The sequence below is a fragment of the Perna viridis genome, chromosome 12 (assembly GCF_037379345.1).
Source record: "Perna viridis isolate PV_CMFRI_1.1 ecotype Kerala chromosome 12, ASM3737934v1, whole genome shotgun sequence".
NCBI classification, from domain to species: domain Eukaryota; kingdom Metazoa; phylum Mollusca; class Bivalvia; order Mytilida; family Mytilidae; genus Perna; species Perna viridis.
In genome coordinates this window covers 18,624,333-18,647,089 of record NC_142456.1, presented here as the reverse complement: position 1 = coordinate 18,647,089, position 22,757 = coordinate 18,624,333, and the positions used below count along the sequence as shown (strand labels likewise).

Here is a 22,757-nt window from a genome sequence, read left to right as displayed (position 1 = left end):
AGCCTGCCTGCCAGTCCGAGAATGGCTAATATTTGGCAAGGCTGGCAAATTTTAGCAAAAACCTATGTAGCCATATGGTAAATATATATTGAAAAATGGTATTCAGAACTGGCTAGAATTTAAGTGAGTTTCTTATCCTTGAATTTACTGATCTCATAATTGATGATCAAACTCCTTCTTTCAGGATTGATTTCCAGTTTTTGCAGGCATTTTGATATAATGCTCTGTGATTGCAACATATTAATTATGTCTCTATGTCTTTTTTCGAGTTTCCAAATAAGCTTATAAAGCAATTACTCAGTTAACTACATGTTAAGTGTAAGTGTTTGTAAGAATCAGGCAAAATGGGAAATATCAGAAACATGCATGTCAAAACCCCACCAATCTGACATTGTAAAATCACTCAAGGATACTTTCTCTAGTTGAAAGGACCATTATTTGATCTCTGCATCACTGGGTTTGCGCAGAAATTTTTCAATAGAATCTTAGAAAAATGAGGTTTTTGACAGTTATCTGCCCTTGAAATGTTCATCTTGATATGATACTCAATGATATGGAAAATCTTGTCTGTTTTCCTTGATTCTGATGGTGCAAATAGTCAAAAGTACACTATCAAAATGATGGGTTTTTTCATACCATGTTTCATTGACTGCCTGATTCTTACAGGGAGTGACACAGTATAGAGATTGGGGATGCTGAATTTTGACAGAAGAGATATATTGTGATATGTAAAGTTTTGCCAAAAGGTGGAAGGGAAAAATTTTTCTCCATCTATCCAATTCATTTGTCCTCTGCTTCTTGCTTTGTTTATGAGGTAAAAATAGAGTAAAAAGTTAAGCTAACTGATAGCGGCTAGCTAAGCTTAAAAGGTTTCACTCAATTTCAGTTTAGAAAAAATATGATTTTAGGTATTGCCTTTGAGGGAAGATAATCGACTTGTACTCAAATGACAACTTTGTCTATGATGAATGGGTGATGTCTCCAGTTACGGGAATATGAGAACACTTCCTAGTACACCCATTCTATGTCTGCATTAAAATTTTAGACATTCACTTCAGAATTATATTTGTCATTTCATGTTTCAGACCCCCTTACATACAATATATATGTATTATGTTGCTGATGCTCTGTCATTGTTTATAAGTGTAACGTATTATAACTGCTAATATCTCCCCTGAAGAATTATCTATTTAAGTGGGGGTATTCATTTCATTAGGCAGTAAAGTTTGATGACATTATCAACTGAATGAGAAAAAGATGATTTTTTAATGCATAAGAAGAAGGCTCTATCTACTGAGAAACACTCAGATAAAACAAAGCTTCTTTTTTATTGGTTTTGGTCCAGAAAACCATTCTTCTTTGAGATGAATTTCACCATATAGTTTCCACAGGTCTAGATTAATCAAGATACCATGTAACATAAATACATATTAATATCAAATCATTACCTTTCAGAAACAGTATATTAACTTTATCTTCATAAAAATTGTAGATGTTCGAAGATACCAAGAAATTTGTCAATAAGTGATATCTCTTTAAACACTTTATGAACTTTTTATAGACACTTTCTTTGTTTACTTATCAGTGCCATAAGTTGTCAATTTCACACTTTAGGGTAATGTAACAAACTGGTGTCATTTTTTTTTTTTAATAAAAATGTAGATTACTCTAAAGATGTTAGGGACTGGCCATTTATGTAATGAGGGGGAAGGAAATGATGGGGAAGGGGGTCTAGAATTTTTTAGGTTCCACAAAAAGGGGGTGTCCACATTGAATAGCCACTTTTATTTCCCATGTACTCATATTATCCGTGTTTTGAGTTTTCAAAATGCTTTTTATAGATCTCCCTATTTTTAACTGCACTTTTCTAAAACTCCTCTTATATCATAACAGATTTTTAATATTTTGTTTTGTTGTTCATTTGCAGAACAACAATGCTGCCTTCTGGTCCAGTGTAGACTGGTCACCCAGTCCAAGATCATCATCACAAGGTCAAAAGTCAACTCAGAAGTCAAAGTCAAGCAAAGCAAAGGACAGATTCAGTAAAATGGATGTGGACAATGATCTTCAGTGTCCAGTTTGTTTGGAACTTTACTCATATCCCATTATTCTCCCTTGTTCACATGTTCTCTGTCGAGAACCGTGTGCAGAACATCTGTTTGATTTCAACTTCATTCGATGCCCTGTTTGTCGTGACAACTGTTATGTCAGTGGCGGTATCAGTAGTTTACCAAGAGTTATAGCCCTTGAAAATATTATCTGTAGGTATAAAGAAGCCCAGATAAAGGGAGAAAAAGAGAAAAGTAAACTTGAATCTCCTGAGCCAGAGGTCAAAGCTCAACCTATTATAGAACAAGTGCCAGAAAACCCGGTTTTGTGCCAGCACTGTGATTCATCACTTAAGAGACTTGCCAAAAAATCTTGCCTGGATTGTTGCTCATCATATTGTGGCAGGTGCTTTAGACATTCACATCCTCATAGAGAACCATATTCAAGCCATGAAATTGTTGACCCGCGGAATGATCTCATTAAAAAGGAGGAGATATTAGAACCAACATATACACATTCAGGAAAATGTTCTTTACACAAAGACATATTGACTATGTATTGCTCAGACTGCTTACAGTCTTGCTGTACAAGGTGTAAAAGTATGGAGTGCCATAAAGGACATAATGTTGTGATGATTGAGGATGCCTTTTCTGATAAAAAGGTACAGTATCATTTTAAAATGTGCATTGTTCTATCAGAAAATGTATATTATAACTTAATTAGTGCATTTTATATCTATTTATAATTAATATTCTTATATTATCACAATATGTTAGTTGTGTTCCATTGTTTACACTTGTTTTAATATTTGGGGTCTTCTTTCATTTTCTGCACCTTCTCTTCAGATTATCAAAAGTATGGAATTAGATAATATCTTTTGTTAACCTCTAGATAAAATTTTAGCTGTGGAAACTGTTATGTTTGGCAGAGTTATCGCCCTGTAGGCTATGCAAGGAACTTTGGTATGAAGTTTTGTTATCAAGATTGATCATTTTGACATTTTATCAAACATTTAACTGTCAAATTTGCGATGCCGCTGTGACATCTATGGCAACACCGCCTGCACAAAGTCCAGCACCCTAGACCACTTGGCCAGCTAGGCTATATAAAAATATAGCTTTCTCTGGCCGGGTCATTCCTCCTTGTAGGGTTAATCTAGGTCTCTAACTTAGTACACGATGTATGGTAGTACGGGACGGTTCATTTAGATGTTATTATGTAGGATAGAGGATCAAATTAATGATGAATGTCACAACAAATCAATATTATACAAACGTCTCAGAATGTGACGATTCTATTCACTACACTGCTCCATCGGATCAAATTGATACAGGGAAGATATGTAAACGTATAGAAAGGTCTGAAAAATTCCCAATGATGTTAGAACTGTCAAATTTGTGATGCAAATTTTTGGTTGTTCCCTCCACGGGACTTGAACTCGTACTGCTGTGACATCTGAGACATTTATACATATATAAAAGACAATATCTGATTTTGTATAACAAGTAGCTTAGTAATGACTTTGAAAATTCTTTTTCAATCGTAATTTTCAGTTGTCATTGACGTGTAGTCTGAGTAAACTGGAAACCAGTCACTGTTATGTTACAACAGCTCTTAAGAGACAGAGAGACAACCTTAAAGATATGCAGGTAATAATTGAACGTTTGTGTGCCTATCTTTTGGTGGACATACCAATGTATTGCTGACTGTCTGTCTGTCTGTTCATATATTGTAAGATAACTTTAAAATGCATTAACTGATATTTTGAGGATTGTTTCTTACAATGCCTTCACAGCAGAAAGCTCTGTTTTTGTTAGATGGTTTTTGTTTTTTTTTGTTTTTGTTTTCTTTTTTACAATGCAAAAACAATGCATTCATGGCACTGTTGTTGTCCACATCAGCATTGAATATAATCCCAATAGGCACTTTGTTTTTGTGCATATAGCTGATCTTGAGAAAATTTCACATCAAGCAAAGGTTTCAAACCATAAAAGGAAGATTATGTCAGATTTAAGGGTCTTGACTTGACATGAATTGTGTAGAAGTTATGGAATGATCAGGACCAAAAACAAGCATTTTAATTGTTTAATTTAAGGAGGTAGACCTAGGGTAAGGGACATAACTCTTGAAATCGATGGTATGCTTGTATCATATTAAATTTTACTGAAGCCCATCAAGCTTTCATTTGAAATAGAATGAAATTAGTCCAAGTTACTTTGATGCTTACATGAGATTGGTATAAAATGATGAATACAAATGTTCCAATGATTTTTAAGAGTTGTGTCCCTTACCCTAGGTCTACCTCCTTGTTTCCAAGAAATAGCTGTAGTAGAAAATGTATGGATCTCTGTAAGATTGTATAACAATGTCACATGACTTTAAATAAAGAAATGGGCTGTTTTTATAGGTGGATGATCGTATCCATGAAATATGGTGCAAAAAACAAACATATTTCTGTTTTCTGAGCAATAACTTTTATAGGTAAAATGGTATTGATCTCTATGAAACAGAATTACTAGATTCCATAGAATAAAATACAAATGTAGTAAGGTTTGGATGGAATTAAAGGGTTCTTGTCAATACCTTTTAGAAAAAGTCTGTATTTTATTCAATTCATCCATTGCTTCTTTCTTGTGTCTGTCATCCCATTCTTTGACCACTTTCATTTGACTAGAGCTTTGATCTTGTCAAACATTTAATTACAATACAAGTTAAGAGATGTATCAATTTTTAATGTTGTGTTCATACTTGTCCCAACTCTTCAACAATATTGGAAAAATTTCATGCAATTTTTTTTTAATGTGCCCCTACAGTTATGAAAATCAATTCGGTTTAACAATTGAAGGGCAATTATAACTTATGGTTATTGGCAAATTGTTCATATCAAACTCTATGTAAGGAATTGTTTTTTTTTTACAGTTGATATAAAATTCAATTATCACTTTGAAGTCAGGATGTTTTCTTATTGAAAATGTAATTACCAGTATTCATTTCAGCAAGCCATTAATAGAAGAAGAGATGAAATCAATATGCATTGTGATGCATTATTGGCAGAAATAGAAAATAAGCGGAATTTTTTTCTTGCCGACCTTGAGTATGAGGAACGTATAAGACAAAATGATTTGGAGGAGGTCATCAAGGTCATTGAAAAAATAGAGGGGTCATCTCAAGCATTACAAAACTTTGCCAAAGAACTTCTCAAAGAAAATATTCCTGAGTTTTTGGAGGAAGCAAGCTCTCTAAATGACAAGTGAGTACATTTGACATTCCAATTATAGCCATCAAAAAAATGTACCCCCCTTTTTGCATTGTATGAAATATCATACTATAAAGCCTAGTACAGAAAGTGCTACAGATGCTATAAATAGTATTTTCTAGGGATGGGGAGGGGGGTTCCCCTCTCAGTCCCTCCCTCACACCACCCTCCCTTGCAAAAACCTGCAGATAGTCATATCCAACATAGTCAATTCAGGTCTACAGTATCAGATATTTTAATTTCTAAAAATGATATGAAGGCAGTTATAACAATCTTGCTTGCTTTACTGTGAAAAGATGTAATGATATAAAATTTTGAGAGCAAACATTTGATTAATTATGTCCCAGATTTATTATACCCTCCACAGAAAATGGCGACATTTTATGTGATATCTTCCAAAAAGATACATGTCTATCCATCCCTCCCCAGACAGTTTCCAGATGATAACTTTGAAAGATACTAAAAAATGGGGTTTTTTTTGTAGTTATATTAGATCATACAATATATATCAAGTTATAATTTCAGTTTGAGCAGATTATTTACACAAAAGTTAAGGTCATTTTAAATTGTTTTTACCTCAAATTATTTTTTAATGAATTGGAGTTATCTTTCTTTGAATATTGTGAAAGTTTGTTCTTTAGAGGCTAGGTAACACAACCTACCAGGATATTATTTAATGTCCTAATAGGGACCCTATTTGTTATTGCTGTAATTTACATCCTTACATCCTTATATATTTTTTTACTCTATGTCTTATGTATACAGAAGGATAATCTACACATGCTGTATTATTTCCCAAATGAGTCCAAGTCAATTTGTCAATTACAGATAATCTGATTAGTCCAATATTGAGTAAAGGAACCATTTTTGTATGAAAATCAAAGTTTGTAATTTGTTGTGAAACCATTCAGGTTAAAAGTATGACACTGTTGATTTGTGCATACATAGGACACCTTCTAAAGTAAATCTAGAAATTTGTTTACAAAAGGGGGAGTCCAGGCTTATATTTGCTTGTTTTGTATATTTGCACAAAACAAACAAAAACTTCTGATAAATGGGTTACAACTACCATAATCATACCATGATCCCCTGGATCTGCCACTGTAGCTCAAACATAAATTTAAAAAAAAAATGTTAGAGTTTTTATCCTTTTATGATTGATTACAGATTGATTAAAGCTAGTATTGACTGTGAGAGTGTTCAGACTCAACAAAGTGACCTTGAGTCATTATCTTCCAAGGTCGTGGACTTCAGACGAGAGAAGGCTGTACTCAGAGACCTGCATTATTTATCAGGTATAGTTGATTGAAATGGAAATTGAAATACTAGAGAAATAAACAAGGGGAAATTATTGCGTGGAAAAACAATGCTGTGAACATAAAAAGACCAATTTATGGAGATTACTTTTACAACACCAAAGAATAACAATTTAAGTACGCACAAGAAAACAAAGAGTTCCCTGTTCTTGCAATACTAGTTAAGGAGGTAGACCTAGGATAAGGGACAGATCTTTTAAAAATCATTGAAACATTTGTATTCAGGCTTTTTTATTAATCTCATGTAAGCATCAAAGTAACTGAATTGATTTCATTCTGTTTCATATAAAGGCTTGAAAGGTTTTGGTGAAATTGAATATGATACAAACATATCACTTATTTTAAGAGTTATGTCCCTTACCCTAGGTCTACCACCTTAAGTAGTATATATAGATAGAACATTGATTTACCATTAGATGTTGTTATATAATGTGAACATCCATTGTTTGTGGGGTACCTATTTTTGTGGTTTTCGTGTGTTGGCCAAACCATGAAATTTGGTTCCCAACTAAAAGGATATTTCCATTGATGAGTTTAATGAAAGCCTCAAAACCACGAATTCAAGAACCCATAAAATTGTGTTTCTTCCCTAATCCATGAAAAAATTGCTATCCAGGAAGTGAAGTACTTTCACAGCAGTTGAACCTCATTAGATTTGAAAAAAATTATATCAAATAGTCTCCCTTATGTAAGTTAAAGCATGTTTTAATTAAATGACCTCAAACATATTCTGGAATTGTTTAATTATTTTTTTTTTCAAAGTTTGTCTTTATACTGTGTTTTTTAGCTCCCATGACACCAATTGTAGATGTAAGCAGATGTACCCGTAGTGAAGATTGTGTTGTACTAGTTTTATCCCCACCTCAGAGTATACATGACGTTGTAGATCAGTACGAGATTCATTACTGCTCAGAGGAACAGAAATCTCTAGAAATTGAGGTAACTTTAATTGACTTCTAAGTTATAATGCATAGGCAACCCTGCGTAAGGGGATTTGGAAGTGGGAGTGATGGATGAGACAATATTCAGAAGTAAAATGAGCAGGATTTGGGTTTTTCATTTTGTTGCTACCCATTGTCCACTCTAACATTTAAACTGAAAAAAAGTGTTTTTTATGCAATATGCTAACATATTTTACTTATCTTTTCATGTACATATAACAGCTCCAAAGTGATTAGATGGATTTCAAATATACTTATATAAGTGCTTAGGTTTGTCTTTAGATTGACATTAGGTGCAAAAATAAAAAGGGAGATAATTCAATAATTTCATGTATTTCTATTTGGAAATAAAGGTTTACTGAAAATTACTGATCTTACTTTTAACCAATTTTACCAAATGGAAATCTCCTAAAATACTTTTTAAGTAGCACTCTAGCTAAGAATCATGCAAAATGTGATACATGGTTGGAAAGCCTACATATTTTTATTTTTGATATTTTGTTTAAAATGCTTTAGTAAACAGAAATTAACATTTGGTTTTTCATATAACCCGTGCTCATAGGAGATTAAAATTGTATAGAATGCACTGTAGAATTCAAAATTAGGGAAATAACACTGTAAATGACACTGAAATACAATAGAATCTATTGGATTTTCAATGTTGATTATCTCATAAGAGCAGGTAGATTTGAATGAATAATTACACATTTCATAATATAGACCCATAAAACAACTTAATTACAAAAATAAAAATATGTAGCCTTTTTTGGGGTGTATCACATTTTTCAGATTTTGCATGATTCTTACAAAGACTGTTACTTAATAATTTCATCCTATTCATTTGAATGACATTGTTTTCTTTATGACTGTGAAATCTGTCTAAATTAAAATTACTTTTTTACTGTGTAATTTGACAGGTAAAGGTGTTGGTTCACCAAGGTTCAAAAAAACATTAAAAGTGACTTGAAAAGACTTCAACAAGTGTCTGGTTTAGACAGGTTTTTGGTTAATTTATACATGTAGTTTGTTTTGGACAGATTTCACTGAACAAAAATTTCTTTCAGGAAAGTATTATAGTGAAGAATGTGCCAGATGACAGACTGACAGCCAAAGGGATGCCAAACTCAAATGCTACAGTAGTAATTTTAATAGATAACCTGTGTAAAGGAACAATATATTACTTCTGTGTCAGTGCCAGCAACGTAGCAGGAAAATCACCCAACTCTGAGGTTGTGCAATGTACCACTCTCATGCAGAGTGAAAGTGTTATACCAGGTACAAAAATTATTCATACTTGGTTCAAAGGGGAGCCAGACCCTCCCTTGACCAAGTAAGCATACCTCCTTCTTTTTTGTGGATCTTCCACTGTGTACCACTCTCATCCAGAGTGAAAGTGTTATACCAGGTACAAAAATTATTCATACTTGGTTCAAGGGGGGCCAGACCCCCCTTGACCAAGTAAGCATACCTCCTCCTTTTTTTTGCATCTTCCACTGTTATTATTCAGATTAATTAGATTTCAAATGTAGCAGGAAGGCCATGTAAAATAAATGTCTTGGTTCTCTCCAGGCCCTATCTCATGTTTTCTGATGCTGCCTTTTTTTATCAACATATTGAAAGAATAAGCGCAGAAAATCACCTCATCAGTTTTGTAGACTTAATGCAATGTAAAACACTGCCTCATCAGATTTTTATGGAATAAAATGTTAAAAAATGACTTCCCTTCCTTGTCAATTTTTATGAAAAGTAGCCTGAGAACCAAGGAATTCACTTTGTATGGTTTAAATTTAATTTGGTAAAAAATTGAATTGAAATGGCTATGTTAAAATGCTGTCAATAATTTTCACCAAAATTTTATGTAAATTACTTTCATAGAAATAAAGATTATATTAAGTGAAAACAAGAACAGCTAAGCTTTTTGAAATGTGCAATTTCTGTACTAATTAGTTGGAGTATAATTACTGATTAAATCATTTCCTTTTCTCTTGCCATAGCTTTTTTTTTTCTTTTTTCAACTGCATTTTCACAAGGCCAGATAAAATAAAACATTTAAGAAAAGTGGAGGATGATTAAATAACTTTTGCACTTGCCTGTGAAAATTATACATGCTTTTATAAGTGTTTTATATAAACATGTAATCTTTATCTTTTCAGTACCTGTAGTAGTTGAGAGCCTCTGTCGCCAATTCACCTCATCAATCCAAATCTACAGTTCCAGTCCACAGGACATTACTGTGGATCAACAGATCTCTCATTTCTTGTTATACAGACCACTGGGCCAGAGCAGAGCGTGGAAAACTATACCTCTCTATGGTCGACAGGATCACAGAGTGTTTGGACTGGAGCCCAGTTTAGAATACGAGTTTGTTATATTAGGGTGCAACCCCCGTGGGGAGTGTCAAGTTTCTAATAAGGTTGTCCTGCAGACAGAACTAACATATTAGGCCATTGGTAGTGAATTTGATGGTTTATTTATCGATAATTTTCATGAAAATTAATAATGGAGGCATTTTTGTTCATTTTCATTTCCCCTCCAAAAAAGTGATGGAGGTACTTCTTTCAATTGTTTCTTGTCAGAATAAGCGATGTGAGGTGTTTTTTTAATTGGTATGACAATAAAAAGAGTAATAAAGCATTCTCAAAAGGAGGCAAAAGTGGCCTTTAGAACCAAGACATTACTTGTATTGGCCCTAAAGGGAGAATTACCATTTATTGATGTAACCTAAATACCTAACCATGTAATGTTGGTTCAATAAAATAAACAAGGGTTGTCTCCCTTTTATCACAAAAATTTATTGTTTAGGTTAAGTTAGTCGATAATGGCAATTAACAGTAATTCTCAGTAAGACATCCTTTTATCAGTGGCTTTGCATCTTGTTTTAATACATTTCAATCATGACTTCCATTCTTATAACTGTTCAAGTATAAGATCTCTGGAGATGTTGGAATTGCCAACAAATTTTATATCCCAACTACCAATTCAAAGGCATGTTTATTGAAACTTGAAACTTATATATCAGACCATGGTTTCTACCAACAGAAAGATATTGACTTTCCATTCAACTGAAAAATAAAGATCTTTCACAATTTGCTCAGATGATTGAAACCAATGGGTATCAAATCTTGTTAATTGGTCATGGAATTTTGAATTTTGGCTCACCTTAGAGCTTCCGTTTTCAGCAGAAAATTGACATTTTGTTTTGAACCTAACTTAGCAAATAAAAAGAATTGAACATTTTTTCCATATTTATGTAACAATTTGAAATTCCACTCATTAAAGTAGAAATGACCCATAAAACAGATTTATAGCCATAGATCAGTATTTTATAGTTAAATTCACCAACTCTAAATATTTTTGAGACATGAATATCATTGGAATGGCTATAATTGTCCATGAGTTTACAGATCAGACAAAAGGAAAGATCAGGTAGCTAAACATATGAAGTAATTTTTTTTTCACAATTTTGATTGATTTTGCCACTTACATCACATACCTGTATAATTTTTTTTTCTGCTTTCCTTTCCACTTTGTATTACACACAAGCTGTTAGGTGTTTTTTTTATGTTGCAAGCTTGACTAAGTAAAGATAGGTTTTTTATGGTTCATTTAATTTCATTGCAACAGGTATTAAAGGATGTTCACTGGTTTTTTTAGTTCACCAGGCCAAAAGGGCCATGTGACAGTCTTATATTGCCATCATTTGGCATCCGTCGTCTTCATCTGTCCTCATTGTTGTTAACAATTTTTCAATTTTTTTCTCCACTGAAACTACTAGACCAATCAAAATCATACTTGGTATGAATGTTCCTTAGGGAATTCTGCATTTAACTGATGTGGGGATTATCATCTGTCAAAAAACATGGCCACTGTTACTAAAAATAAAACAAAGGGGTCAGTCAGAAGTTTTTCTCATATATCTCCAAAACTGTTGTTTTGCCAAAGTGATCCTTATTATGAGGTCAACAAAAGTCTGTGGGAATCAGAGTTGTTGGACGACTCCTTGTTAAAATAATTGCCCTTGAAAGGCAAAAATTTAACCAGGTTAGCGATTCAGGCTCCTGGAAGCCTCTTGTTTTTGAAAATAACAATGATTTCCAAGGGTTGTGAAATCTCTTAAGATCTTTCATAATAGAACAATATACGAAGAAAAAATACATTGCTCATTTTTGAGATATAAGCATTAGAATTTTTTTCAGGAAAAGGATTCTTCTAGAATTTCCAGAAAATTTTCCAGGTTTTGAAATATTTTAAGTTGTGTTTAATGAAATTATGAAAAGAAAAGTGAGGGTCACTGGGAAAAAAATACTAATGCTATGAAATTGATATAAAACCAGAAGAGTCAAAAAATCTGACTTATTCCATGACCAGCCAACATCCTTAAGGTTTTTTTAGAACGCCTCCATATTTTGTAGTAGGTATACATGTACATGCTGGCATATGTCTTCTGCTTAAGATTTTCAGTCAAGCAATGCAGAGACCGATATTATTTTATGAAGAGTTAAATACTAAGTATGTGTACTGTGTTTTTTGCATGACATTATCCACTAGTTGACAAAACTGCTGTTTGTACATCATTTTATTTATTAGCATTGCATTAACTTACCACACAAATACCATTATTTTTTGGACTGTGATATTTTTTAAACAAAATTTTTGGCTGTTTTTTACACATTATATGTATTTTGTCTAGTCAGTGAAGATGTAGTTTATGCAGTATTATTTTGCACCTGCCATAGAAAGCTGTGATAAATGTAGTTTTCTCGAATTTCTTTCGTTTGTTCTCGACCAATTTTTCAAAAACAAAACAAACTGAATTCTCAAATATCAGGTCTAATTTTGAAAGTTTTGTTTTCAAATATGTTTTAATACTCATATTCGTTAGAAATGAGTTATGATATGTTTATGGGGTAATTATTATTTGTTTGATATTTATTTATTTATGAAAATATTTTGTGATAAAACCTATTTATTTGTGCTATTTAATTGCTAGACTGTGATAATAGATGCTATATTTACATAGAAATATAATTTTAAATCTATCTTTTTATTTTTATTCTCATTTGTGCTTTAAAAAGGAAAAAAAAACATGATGATCTCCAAAAACAAGAGCTTTCATATGCTCCCAAATTTTAGTGGAGAATGGATTACTCATTTTATGAGTGTTCTTTTGGTTATTTCATGTTTTTTTTTATTGTATGGGTGTCTATTTTTTGTTGTTGTGTGTTGTCATCCCAGGGTTATGATCCTTTTAATTACTGTTTGAATCCAACTGGTTCCCTAGACTTCCTTCCCAAAATGAAACAGACACCTACTATTTGAATGATTGTTTTTGCCCTGTTCATGGAGTACTCCCTTTGAAAAAAAATCTTGTGGGACAATTATCCCAGAAACTCCCAAGGTTTCGTTACATTACATTTTCCCAATATTAATTTTGTCCGTTTGTCTCTTTGCAAGAAAAATCAGAATAAATTGGATTAATAGAGCTTAAAAGATAATCAGTAGTCGACAAAGTGAAGAAACAAAACAAATAAAGATAAAGCTTACAAAAAAAAACAAACTAAAATTAAAAACTAAATGAACCTCCTTGACTTCTTATATTATATTGATTCTAATATCATGAGACATTGTGTAAAATGTGGTACAAAAACTACTCAAATTGTTTTTATTTACAATGCTCAAAAAAAATTAACGAGATTAAAGATAAAACTAAAACGAAAGCATACAAAACAAAAAAAACACACCAAACCAAACCAAAAAAAACACAAGGATTGCCAACCAGGAAGAGTATTTTAGTAATACATTTTTATAAAGTCCCAGATTTGAAAGAAACAATATTATACAGACCACTAGGCTAGAAAGTAATACCTGTTCTAACTATTGTTTTATGTTCAAAGTCCCATAACTGATATTGAAAAATAAAAAAAAAACTAACATAAAGCTTTCTGATATGAAAACAGTGATTCCAACAGAGAAATATGATCCGATTTTTTAAACTGGCAGCAGTGAAATTCCAGATTTTGACTTGAAGCATCATTTCAAGACTTGTAAATGCACTATACAGAACCTGTCTATATTCTATGGAATCAAATTGGTCATCCAGAAGACCATATAATTATAGAAACTGTAATGGTCCTCATGGATTTTAATCAGATTTATTTTAAATGCTGTATAAAAACATTTGCCCTCATATATACACATTGTTTCCCAATGTTGCATTTTCATGCTCTTTTTCCTTCAATTGCATGGACCCCTTCAACAAAACTGGGGGAAAATCACAAAGCATTTGAGATACCATTCAGAGCCTTGTACTTCTCTACTATAGTATAGGCCATTATTAACACACTGAAAATTATGCAATACCAGGAAGTTTCAAAACATTACAGAAGTACTATTACTTTAATTACAATTTGTTCAAGGAGGTAGACCTAAGGTAAGCCATACAACTCTTACAAATCATTGAAACGTTTGTATTCACCTTTTTACATCAATCACGTGTAAGCATCAAAATAACATGGACTGATTTCATGCTAATTCAAAGGAAAGCTTCAAAGGCTTTGGTGAAATTGAATATGATACAAACACATCACCGATTTCAAGAGTAATGTCAATTACCCTAGGTCTACCTTTTTCAGTGAACAAACAGATGAACATATCATAAATTTAAAGAAGCCCATGTAAAAAAAGTTAATTTGTTATATTAATTTTATTCATTAACATAACAGTGATATCTTTTAACAGAACATAATGTGCAATGGGAAATAAAATAAAAATATAACAGTTTCACCATATCATTTGGTTACATAAGAATACCTTGAGTTTGATAGCTATCAATATGTTTTTTCTCAAGAAAGCGTTTAAAAAGAACAATTATACATTTTTAAATATATCATAACAACAGTGCTATTTTTTTTCAAATTTATATATCTGGTCAAATACTTAGTGACCTGGTTATAGGAAGCATAAATGTATTAACAAAGGAGGTATGTTACTTAACCAATCTATATAAATATTCAGACTTGTCTGAATTTTATAAGGATTAAATCATTAATACTTGTATTTATCATACAATACAACAAACACTAAACTTATTTGGCAACAGAATTTTGAGTATATATGTAAGTAGTACGTGTACATACTGAATACTTAATTTAGTAATATTGAAACAGTCATGTTAATAATTAGATAAAATATACACCCGTGTTTTCTATATTATAAAGCAAAATCAACTTTGTCTTCGGCACATCTTCAAGGATGAGAAAAATGTAACAAAACTGTAAGTATTTCCGACTTATCATAATCGAGAAAAAAATGTGGTCAAAAATGTAAAAAAAATTCATACGTCACAGTCTGTATGAAATCAGTGAATATTTCAATGACTTCAAACAGATGCTGTTTAAAAAAAATATCAACAATGTGTGAATACATGAATTTCAAGTGAAGAATGGAAGAAATAAGGAAACCGAAAGTCTTTGGTAAGAAGGTAGAACATAAATAATACTTTGATGGAATTACCCAATTCTGTTCAATATTAGTGTAAAAAAAAACAATTTCAAGTCATTTTAAGCATAACAAATCCGGTGTTTCCTCAGGACGGAGGAAAGATCCAATGAAGTCCTTTCCAGCAATGAAAAAAGTTGGTCAAGGCCTACACATACTACATCCCACCATTATCTTTACATTTGAGTCCTTTATCCTGTAGATTATAGTTATCTGAATTGTACTGGTTCCTATACAAACATTCTACTAAAGCCTTGTCACATTCACAGATTTTCCTTGGGCAGCTTATTGGCCTGTAATGCAGACCCTTCAATTTGTCAAGCTTGTTTGTCTGATCTGCGAAAACGAAAATATAAATACTTTTTTAGACAAAAATTTTTAAATTATCAAAAATTTTCCACAAAAAGAGGGAGAGATTTCCACCCCCTCCCCCGCGTCCAACATGGGAGTGTCGACAAGCCTTGCAATCTCATTTGAAAGACTGACAGCAATACACTTAATGTGTTACATCATCATCACCAGCTTTTTCAGAAACGGGAGTAGGCACACGATGAAAAGGTATTTGCCCAAAACTTTTTCTCAAGGGAGAATAAAAAAAAATAATACAAAATTGTTTGCAGATTCCCTAAAAAATGTACAAGAAAGCACTTTCAGTTTTCAGCAGGCATATCTGTATAGATATGGAATAATATAATATATCGAAAACTAACACAACAGTATATAAATACTAACCCATGATGAAATTCAATGATTGATTGATTGTTGGGGTTTAACGCACGAGTAGCAATATTTCAGCTATATTCAGGCGATGAACATGAAATGGATGATTAAATGAACATGAAATGATGATGAAATGAAAAAAGGGATGGGACACAAGGACAATGGGGTAGAAAGATTTTGATTGCCACTTGAAATAGGGAGGGGTGGGTACGGTCGGGCAATTTAGCCTCCTGTGGCAGAGCGCAAAGGTTCCTACTCCTATCGAATACCATAGCAGGGTTCTTCAACGTGCGAGGAACGTGGCATCTTTCCCAACACGATGCACCACTGACTATGGTTTGCAGTCAGATTTTCCGTATTATAGCCTGACGATCCCAGCATGTAACATGCCATTGGTTACCCCTTCCACCACCTAGGGCACACAACCCAGTTGCTCTGTGGACTGAGCGCCCTTGCCCCCAACCAGGGTTCTGAGCACTATTAAGTCGACTTTTACGACAAGTTTAGCGCTGCCGCGGGCCTATTCTTTTGACACCCAGACCCGCACGAGGTTGATGAAATTTAAAAATATGTTACACATGCACGCCTATCAATCGAGAAAAGACATATTTTTACATTAAAATATTATGTTCCTATGCCTTCTTGTAGAAAATTACCGGTATTATGTATTGGGACGGATACATACCGTTTTTTGTGCGAAACTTTCTCTAGGTTTCTCTCAAGTTGATTTTTATCAGAACTCGAACTCATTGAGATAGAATCTATCTCTGTTGGCCCCGCCGTGGCAATTCAACCCTTATGAGTGGATTTAGGTGATCTACCCACATGCTTAATATCAAAAGCCTACACTGAAAGACAAAAACACGTTACAGCTTGGACAAGAGTTTTTCAAAGAAAAAACAGTAACTTGACTTTGAGGTCAAAATTCAAGATCATAGGCAACTACCCATGGTACACAACACATTGTCTTTAGGTGATCTACCCACATGCTAAATATCAAAAGCCCAAATCGAATGACAAAAAAAAAGTCACACCTCGGACACAAGTTTGTTACCTAAAAAATAGAAATTTGACCTTGAGATTGAAGTTTAAGGTCATTATGCCACTGTCCATGGTACACAACGCATCATCTTACCGAGATCTACCCACATGCCACATATCAAAAGCCAATATCGAAAGACAAAAAAGTTACAGTGTAGACACGAGAGTGTCACTGAAAAACAGGACTTTGACCTTGAGGTATGCAACACATCGTCTTCAGGTGATCCAACCACATGCAAAATATCAAAAGCCTATATCGAAAGACAAAAAAGTTACAGCCCCGATACGAGTTTGTAACGGACGGAAGGACGGACTGAGTCGCGGACGTACTGTTGTCTTAAGTAACACTTAAAATAATTTGTGTTTCCCTTTACCCGACCTTACCTCCTGGTAGGTAAGGGAAATGTTTCTTTTTTCCCAAAGATCATCTGATTCTGTAAAAACCATCACCAAATAAGAGAAAAGTGTTGCTTTGAGTTTTTTTCCACTAGAATCTCGGTTCCCTTAATATGATTACTCTTTGAAAAAAGATTCCTGTCAAAGAATGACTATAACATTATTTGGGTATGGACAATTGTTATGTGTAGGTAAGGTTTGGGAAAAAAAAACATGATTTTAATTTTGGTCTTACAGGCTTTCCAAATCCATTTCACATGTCACACACTTTGTAGACATCACATAACATTTGATATTTATACATACCTAGACAGTCTATAGATTTGTTACTGATGTTCCATTTGTAGTGATTCCACTTGGGACTACAGTCCTTTAAATCATTGGTTATACTGCCGTAACAGTCATCGTGAACCTTGCAACATCTGAAATCAAAATAACGGGTACATGTATGCATACCTGACAAGAAAAACGATTCCGAAGGTAAAATGCAGTTGAAACAACCTAGACAAATATAATTCAACGTCAAGACACACAAAAAATGATAACAACAAGACGTGGACAACTTTGCACAGAGCTTGGACTAAAGGAAATCTAAAATAAAGGTTGTTAGACCTCAAGAACGATTAACTAACAGTTTCCAATGTGACTTTGACCTTTGACTTATCAACCCGAAAATCAAATGATTTCTACGGACTTTTTATGTACCAAGTTTGGTCAATATCTATATATAAATTTCAATTTTTACATAGGGTAACAGACAAAAAGGGAGGGCAGAACTGGTGGTCGTTACTGTGTAAGTACATAAAGTCGCTGACGACGGGATACTAATACAAAACCTCACATGGCACAGTTTGACCGACCGCAGAGGCCGAACCATGGACACTTGGTACAAATATGGACACAACATTCAAGCTTGGTAGAACACTGATTTTGGATTGTTACGACGCTGGTAAAGAACGTAATCTTCTTAGCAGTCATATAAGAATGTATATCAATCACAGGTACTTGGGGTAAGGATATTTTTTCTTTTCTTATAGCGGAGTTGCGAACCTTCTACGTCCTATATACTAGTCGACCCCCATACATCAGAAAACTTCATATGGATAGTATACGTGCACTATTTGCTGTTACAACACATGATTTCGTATTTTCTTCTTTTTAACAAAAAAACAAATAAAAAAATATCCCGACCCCAAGTACCTGTGATATCAATATAAAAAATAATCACATTTTCGTGATTCCATCATAATAAATGAAATATATCTACCCACCCGTCAGCTCCATCTACCGGTGTTCCGCTTCCTCCCCAGCCACAGTAACAACCGTAACCATTGTAGTTTAGGGGATCTCTATCGGTGACGTACTTAATCATCTCTGCTAACTGGAATAGGTCTCTCTTCACCCGTCTGCCTCTCCCTTTTGTAAAAATAATATTTATTACAATACAAATACACTTAGGTGAGTGATGAGGCAAAATGAGCGATTGACAAAATAAATCAGAGATTCAAGCTGTTAGAAAAATGTTTTTGCTTTAGTGGACATTGCATTAAAAAAAGTTCAATTCACAAATACCAGAAATGAAAACAATAAATAATGATAATAACGAATCATTCTTTTCTATAATGATTACCATATGCATTGATAACAATCGTTACGAATAGTAATTACTATGATAGCGATAACAACGGATAATGATTACTATACATAGCGATAAAATACGGATAATGATTACTATACATAGCGATAACAGATAATGATTACTACACATAGCGATAACAATGGAAAATTAATAGAATTTACAACAATAACAACGATGGTACTACCATATTTCATACAAAACCACAAACTCCCAGGACTATTCCTTACTTGCACCGCCCCTTCAAAATGATTGGGTGAATGATGAACTTCCCAGAAAGATCATCTCAAGATATCACCATCACCCTGTATCTGCGATATATCTCCCTCTATAGACCAGAAATAGCTATCGAAAATTCACAGACAGGCGCGCGCAAATGTATTCAGCACACCTATGAATTATATATAATTGTTTGCACTCGGAAAATGCATCACAGTCTCTCGACTGCGTCTCTGTTTATACATACTTCGTGTTGCATATCAGTGTATGAGACCTACTACACGAGTACATAATGTATACGCAGACAGCGAACAACGACAGCAAGGTGAGTAAATTACAACAAAAGTATTTTACATGTACATTTTGTATGTGACTTCTTACCTTCAGAAAAAGAAAGGAAAACGAACAGACAAACTAAGATGGCGTTTTTCATATTCTTCCAGTCCTAGAATATAAATAAGATATGCACGTAGTAAAACAATATTATCCCGTACTATAACAGTTCATTCCCAGTATTTTGGTTGTTTAAGAACGCGTCTTTGCAGATCCCATATACAATGTACCCGAGTGTAACTAGCCATTTTCCTGTGAATCGTCACGCGCTATTTAGCACCAACACAATAATTAACGTTCATTTCAAATACCGGTACATCAGAAGATTTGCGTGTCATGTCGACATTTTGGCATTTGAAGACAAAAAAAAGGCTTGAAACATTTTCTAACAACATGAGAACCGTATTTTCAAATACCTTTTACTAAATCTGGTGTTACAGCAAAACAGATATACATGTACCGTGTTTTTTTTTTTTCGCGAACTGTACGAGTGTTTTTCCTTGGTACAGGGATATGCAAATTTATCGACGTCATGTAATAATGACAGAATAAAGCCAAAAGAAAACGTTTCTTTTTCATCGCTATATTTTCTCAACACACGTTTGCCCTCTGAGTGTAAAATAAACACTATTTAAGTGACTAATATTGAGGATAAATTCGTTATCATATAGTATTACGTTCATATCAGATCATTAAGTAACTCGGGTGTGCTTTTGTACTTCGGGTGTAAAAATCCTCATATATACTCACGGATATCAGATCATTAAGTAACTCGGGTGTGCTTTTGTACTTCATGTGTAAAAATCCTCATATATACTCACGGATATGCCGGAACGTATGTCACTTAGCGTAACAGTGTTTGTAATCAGTATTCAAACCTTTAGTAAGATCCCGAATTCACAGTGTCATTTTAAATCATTATAAATAATACACTTGTAACTATACATGTACATGTACAAATGGAATATTCTTATTATATACATGTACATGATTTTCACCGTTTTGCCTCTAGGGTTTTTTGTCGACCTTGTAAATAGTTGTGCGCTCTTGCAAACAAACTGCATAAAAAGATTATTATATGACCACAAGTTGATAATATTGTCACAATATCAGAGCCACGCATGTAATATTAGACAAAACATGAATTATAGAATCTACAACGATAACGAGTTGATTATGGAATTTCTCACATCGAGTGAAATAAATTTTATGGTTTTGATCGCGAGGCTTGCCGAGCTGTTCAAACTATAAAATTTATTTCACGAGATGTGAGAAATTCATAAACAACAAGCTTTGAGTGTAGATGAAACTTTCCTTATTCGTATCACTAGATATTAATCGTGTATGCACACAAAAAGGGAAGCTTATACTTGTGTTGTGTCCTGCTTGAAAAAAAGAACAATTGTAGCATTCATGATTTGACTGTATGTACGACAAAATACACAAAGCAAATTTGTACAGCTTAGACTTCCTTGTCGGTGTTTCGAATACAAGTTAGTCTAAACATCATGCAGGCTACAACAATAAAAAAAAATTGTGATAAACAAGCAATTTTATCGACGCAACTTGTCAGCAATGTTCGACAACGAAACGTTATACCACTGGGGTCCCACCTGGCATTGCCTGGATAAACCATTTCGTGCTAATTTTAATTTCTGAACAGATTCAGTCCCTTCATCTGAAATGAAAATTTCGATACCAGGCACATTATTATAAGCCTGCGTGAAATTCATAAGGAGTTATCATAATATTATTTTTTTATTTTTTATTATTATATATATTCGTTTTATATTTTTTATTACTGATATATATATATTTTTTGTAACTGAATGATCGATTGGTTTCTACAGTTATTTCAATTTTAAACAGTTCCCACTTGAGGAGCATACTTCAATGACACTTAGCTATTGGAAACGTTTATATAAAATTTGTCCAAGTTGAAATATATTGGGACAATAAAAGGTACATTGTTCTTACGAAAATATCTAAAACTGAAACGAAAGGAAATGCCAAAACATTAACTAAAGGCGATAAACAATTCTATAAACTATGAATATCAATAATGGGACAGTGATACTTAATTTGACTCCAGATAGGCACATTTAATATTGCGAATTAGGAGGATCTACTAAAAGTAAATTCTGTCCGTAAGAGATGAATTTATAGAAAGAAATTCACCATTTCAAAGAAAAGAATAACATCTCAATGACAGCTTTTAAAAGTTATTAATAACATTCTTCCTTGTCATTTGTACATTCATGAAATATACACACCTGTCAATCAAACTGATTATTTCTTCAGAAATTATCTTGTTCACACGATCAATCTCGAAACTTAACACCACCTCTCCATTCTTACTTAAAAACTCGGTGTATGTCATGGAATTTCGAACTTTAAAGACTAAATAAATTAGGAAACAAACAGAAAACAAACTTACCATCAAAACTTCTCTCTCTGCGTTCACAGGTAGAAAAAAAGGTAAAAGGAACTTCCGCCCCGGATCTAGTAACCACTTACAAACATTAATATATTATAGACAGTTTCATGGACTGGTAGTCAACCGTGTCGAGATATTTAAAAAAAAAGTTACTTTACGCCGATATATATAGCTTTTAATCAGTTAAAGCAAAACGATAATATATAATCAAGTGATTTTTAATTCAAGAATTTATCACGTACATACAATTGACATGTCTGAGAATAAATAATATATGTACGAATCGATGCTGCAAGGGTTTGGGACAGCTAGGGATATCACTAAGTCTTAAAGATCAGTTGCGGGTTCAGGATTCCAAGAAAGGAGGGGGCTTAAATAGATTTAAGGCAAAATGTTTGGGGATAGTATTTGTGAATAATATAGAATTCATGCATTGCCCCCAAATATAAGGGGGATGGGTGGGTACGACCCGCACGCCTTTCCTTGGATCCACGCCTGAAGCTTTCTTTATCTATGATTTATAATGTCATATAATGTTATAATGCGCACAGTCAGGAGACGTTACCATTGGTTCGTTTTTCCGTCTTGAATGGCTCAACACGTGTTTTTGAGCATAGAACATATCGACTTATAGATCCTTTTATCCTTTTTTTTCGGTTTATTTATTTTTTTTTTGTTGTTTTCTTCATTGTTTCTTGTTACTAAGTTGGTTTGGGGAGCCCTAAAAATGTATGCAACAAGTATAAAACAAATTGCCTAATAATGCAAACTGAATATATTATTTCAAAAACAGAATTTCTATATTTTTTAAATAATAATGCTATCGAGGAAACATTTTTACCTTAATAACATCCAGACGAAGTAAATACAATATTGGCTATGATCAATGCTTTCTCACATACATGTACTAGTCAAC

General features: G+C 33.3%; 2 protein-coding genes across 9 annotated transcripts in view; one reads left to right on the top strand and one right to left on the bottom strand.

Moving 5' to 3' along the window:
• LOC148601554 (E3 ubiquitin-protein ligase MID2-like) overlaps positions 1-12,601 on the top strand; it is a 33,014-nt gene extending 20,413 nt beyond the window's left edge. For all 7 annotated transcript variants that reach the window (XM_088555516.1, XM_088555515.1, XM_088555521.1 and 4 more), the window contains 7 exons: positions 1,928-2,710; positions 3,603-3,698; positions 5,046-5,299; positions 6,473-6,600; positions 7,409-7,560; positions 8,627-8,837; positions 9,716-12,601. In XM_088555516.1, coding sequence (XP_088411642.1) covers positions 1,928-2,710; positions 3,603-3,698; positions 5,046-5,299; positions 6,473-6,600; positions 7,409-7,560; positions 8,627-8,837; positions 9,716-10,005 — 1,914 coding nt within the window. In that variant the 3' untranslated portion in view covers positions 10,006-12,601. The remainder of the gene's footprint in view (positions 1-1,927; positions 2,711-3,602; positions 3,699-5,045; positions 5,300-6,472; positions 6,601-7,408; positions 7,561-8,626; positions 8,838-9,715) is intronic.
• Positions 12,602-12,621: 20 nt separating this feature from the next.
• Positions 12,622-21,957, bottom strand: LOC148601553 (acidic phospholipase A2-like). 2 transcript variants are annotated; one of them, XM_088555545.1, is made up of 6 exons: positions 21,842-21,895; positions 21,018-21,082; positions 19,453-19,516; positions 18,488-18,632; positions 17,523-17,638; positions 12,622-15,395 (listed from the first exon to the last, which is right to left on the bottom strand). In XM_088555545.1, the coding sequence occupies exons 3-6, from the start codon at positions 19,502-19,504 to the stop codon at positions 15,217-15,219; spliced, it is 492 nt and encodes a 163-aa protein (XP_088411671.1). In that variant the 5' UTR covers positions 19,505-19,516; positions 21,018-21,082; positions 21,842-21,895; the 3' UTR covers positions 12,622-15,216. The 2 variants fall into 2 exon arrangements, with proteins under 2 accessions (XP_088411671.1, XP_088411670.1); XM_088555544.1 differs by lacking the exon at positions 21,018-21,082 and having other exon boundaries at positions 21,842-21,957.
• Positions 21,958-22,757: the final 800 nt, after the last annotated feature.

Excerpts from the sequence above, each read along its gene's own strand:
- LOC148601553 (XM_088555544.1), bottom strand. Across the intron at positions 18,633-19,452 it reads TTTCCTTTCTTTTTCTGAAG|GGAGAGGCAGACGGGTGAAG; the intron begins GTAAGAAGTCAC and ends TTTTTACAAAAG. Across the intron at positions 17,639-18,487 it reads CCGGTAGATGGAGCTGACGG|ATGTTGCAAGGTTCACGATG; the intron begins GTGGGTAGATAT and ends TTTTGATTTCAG.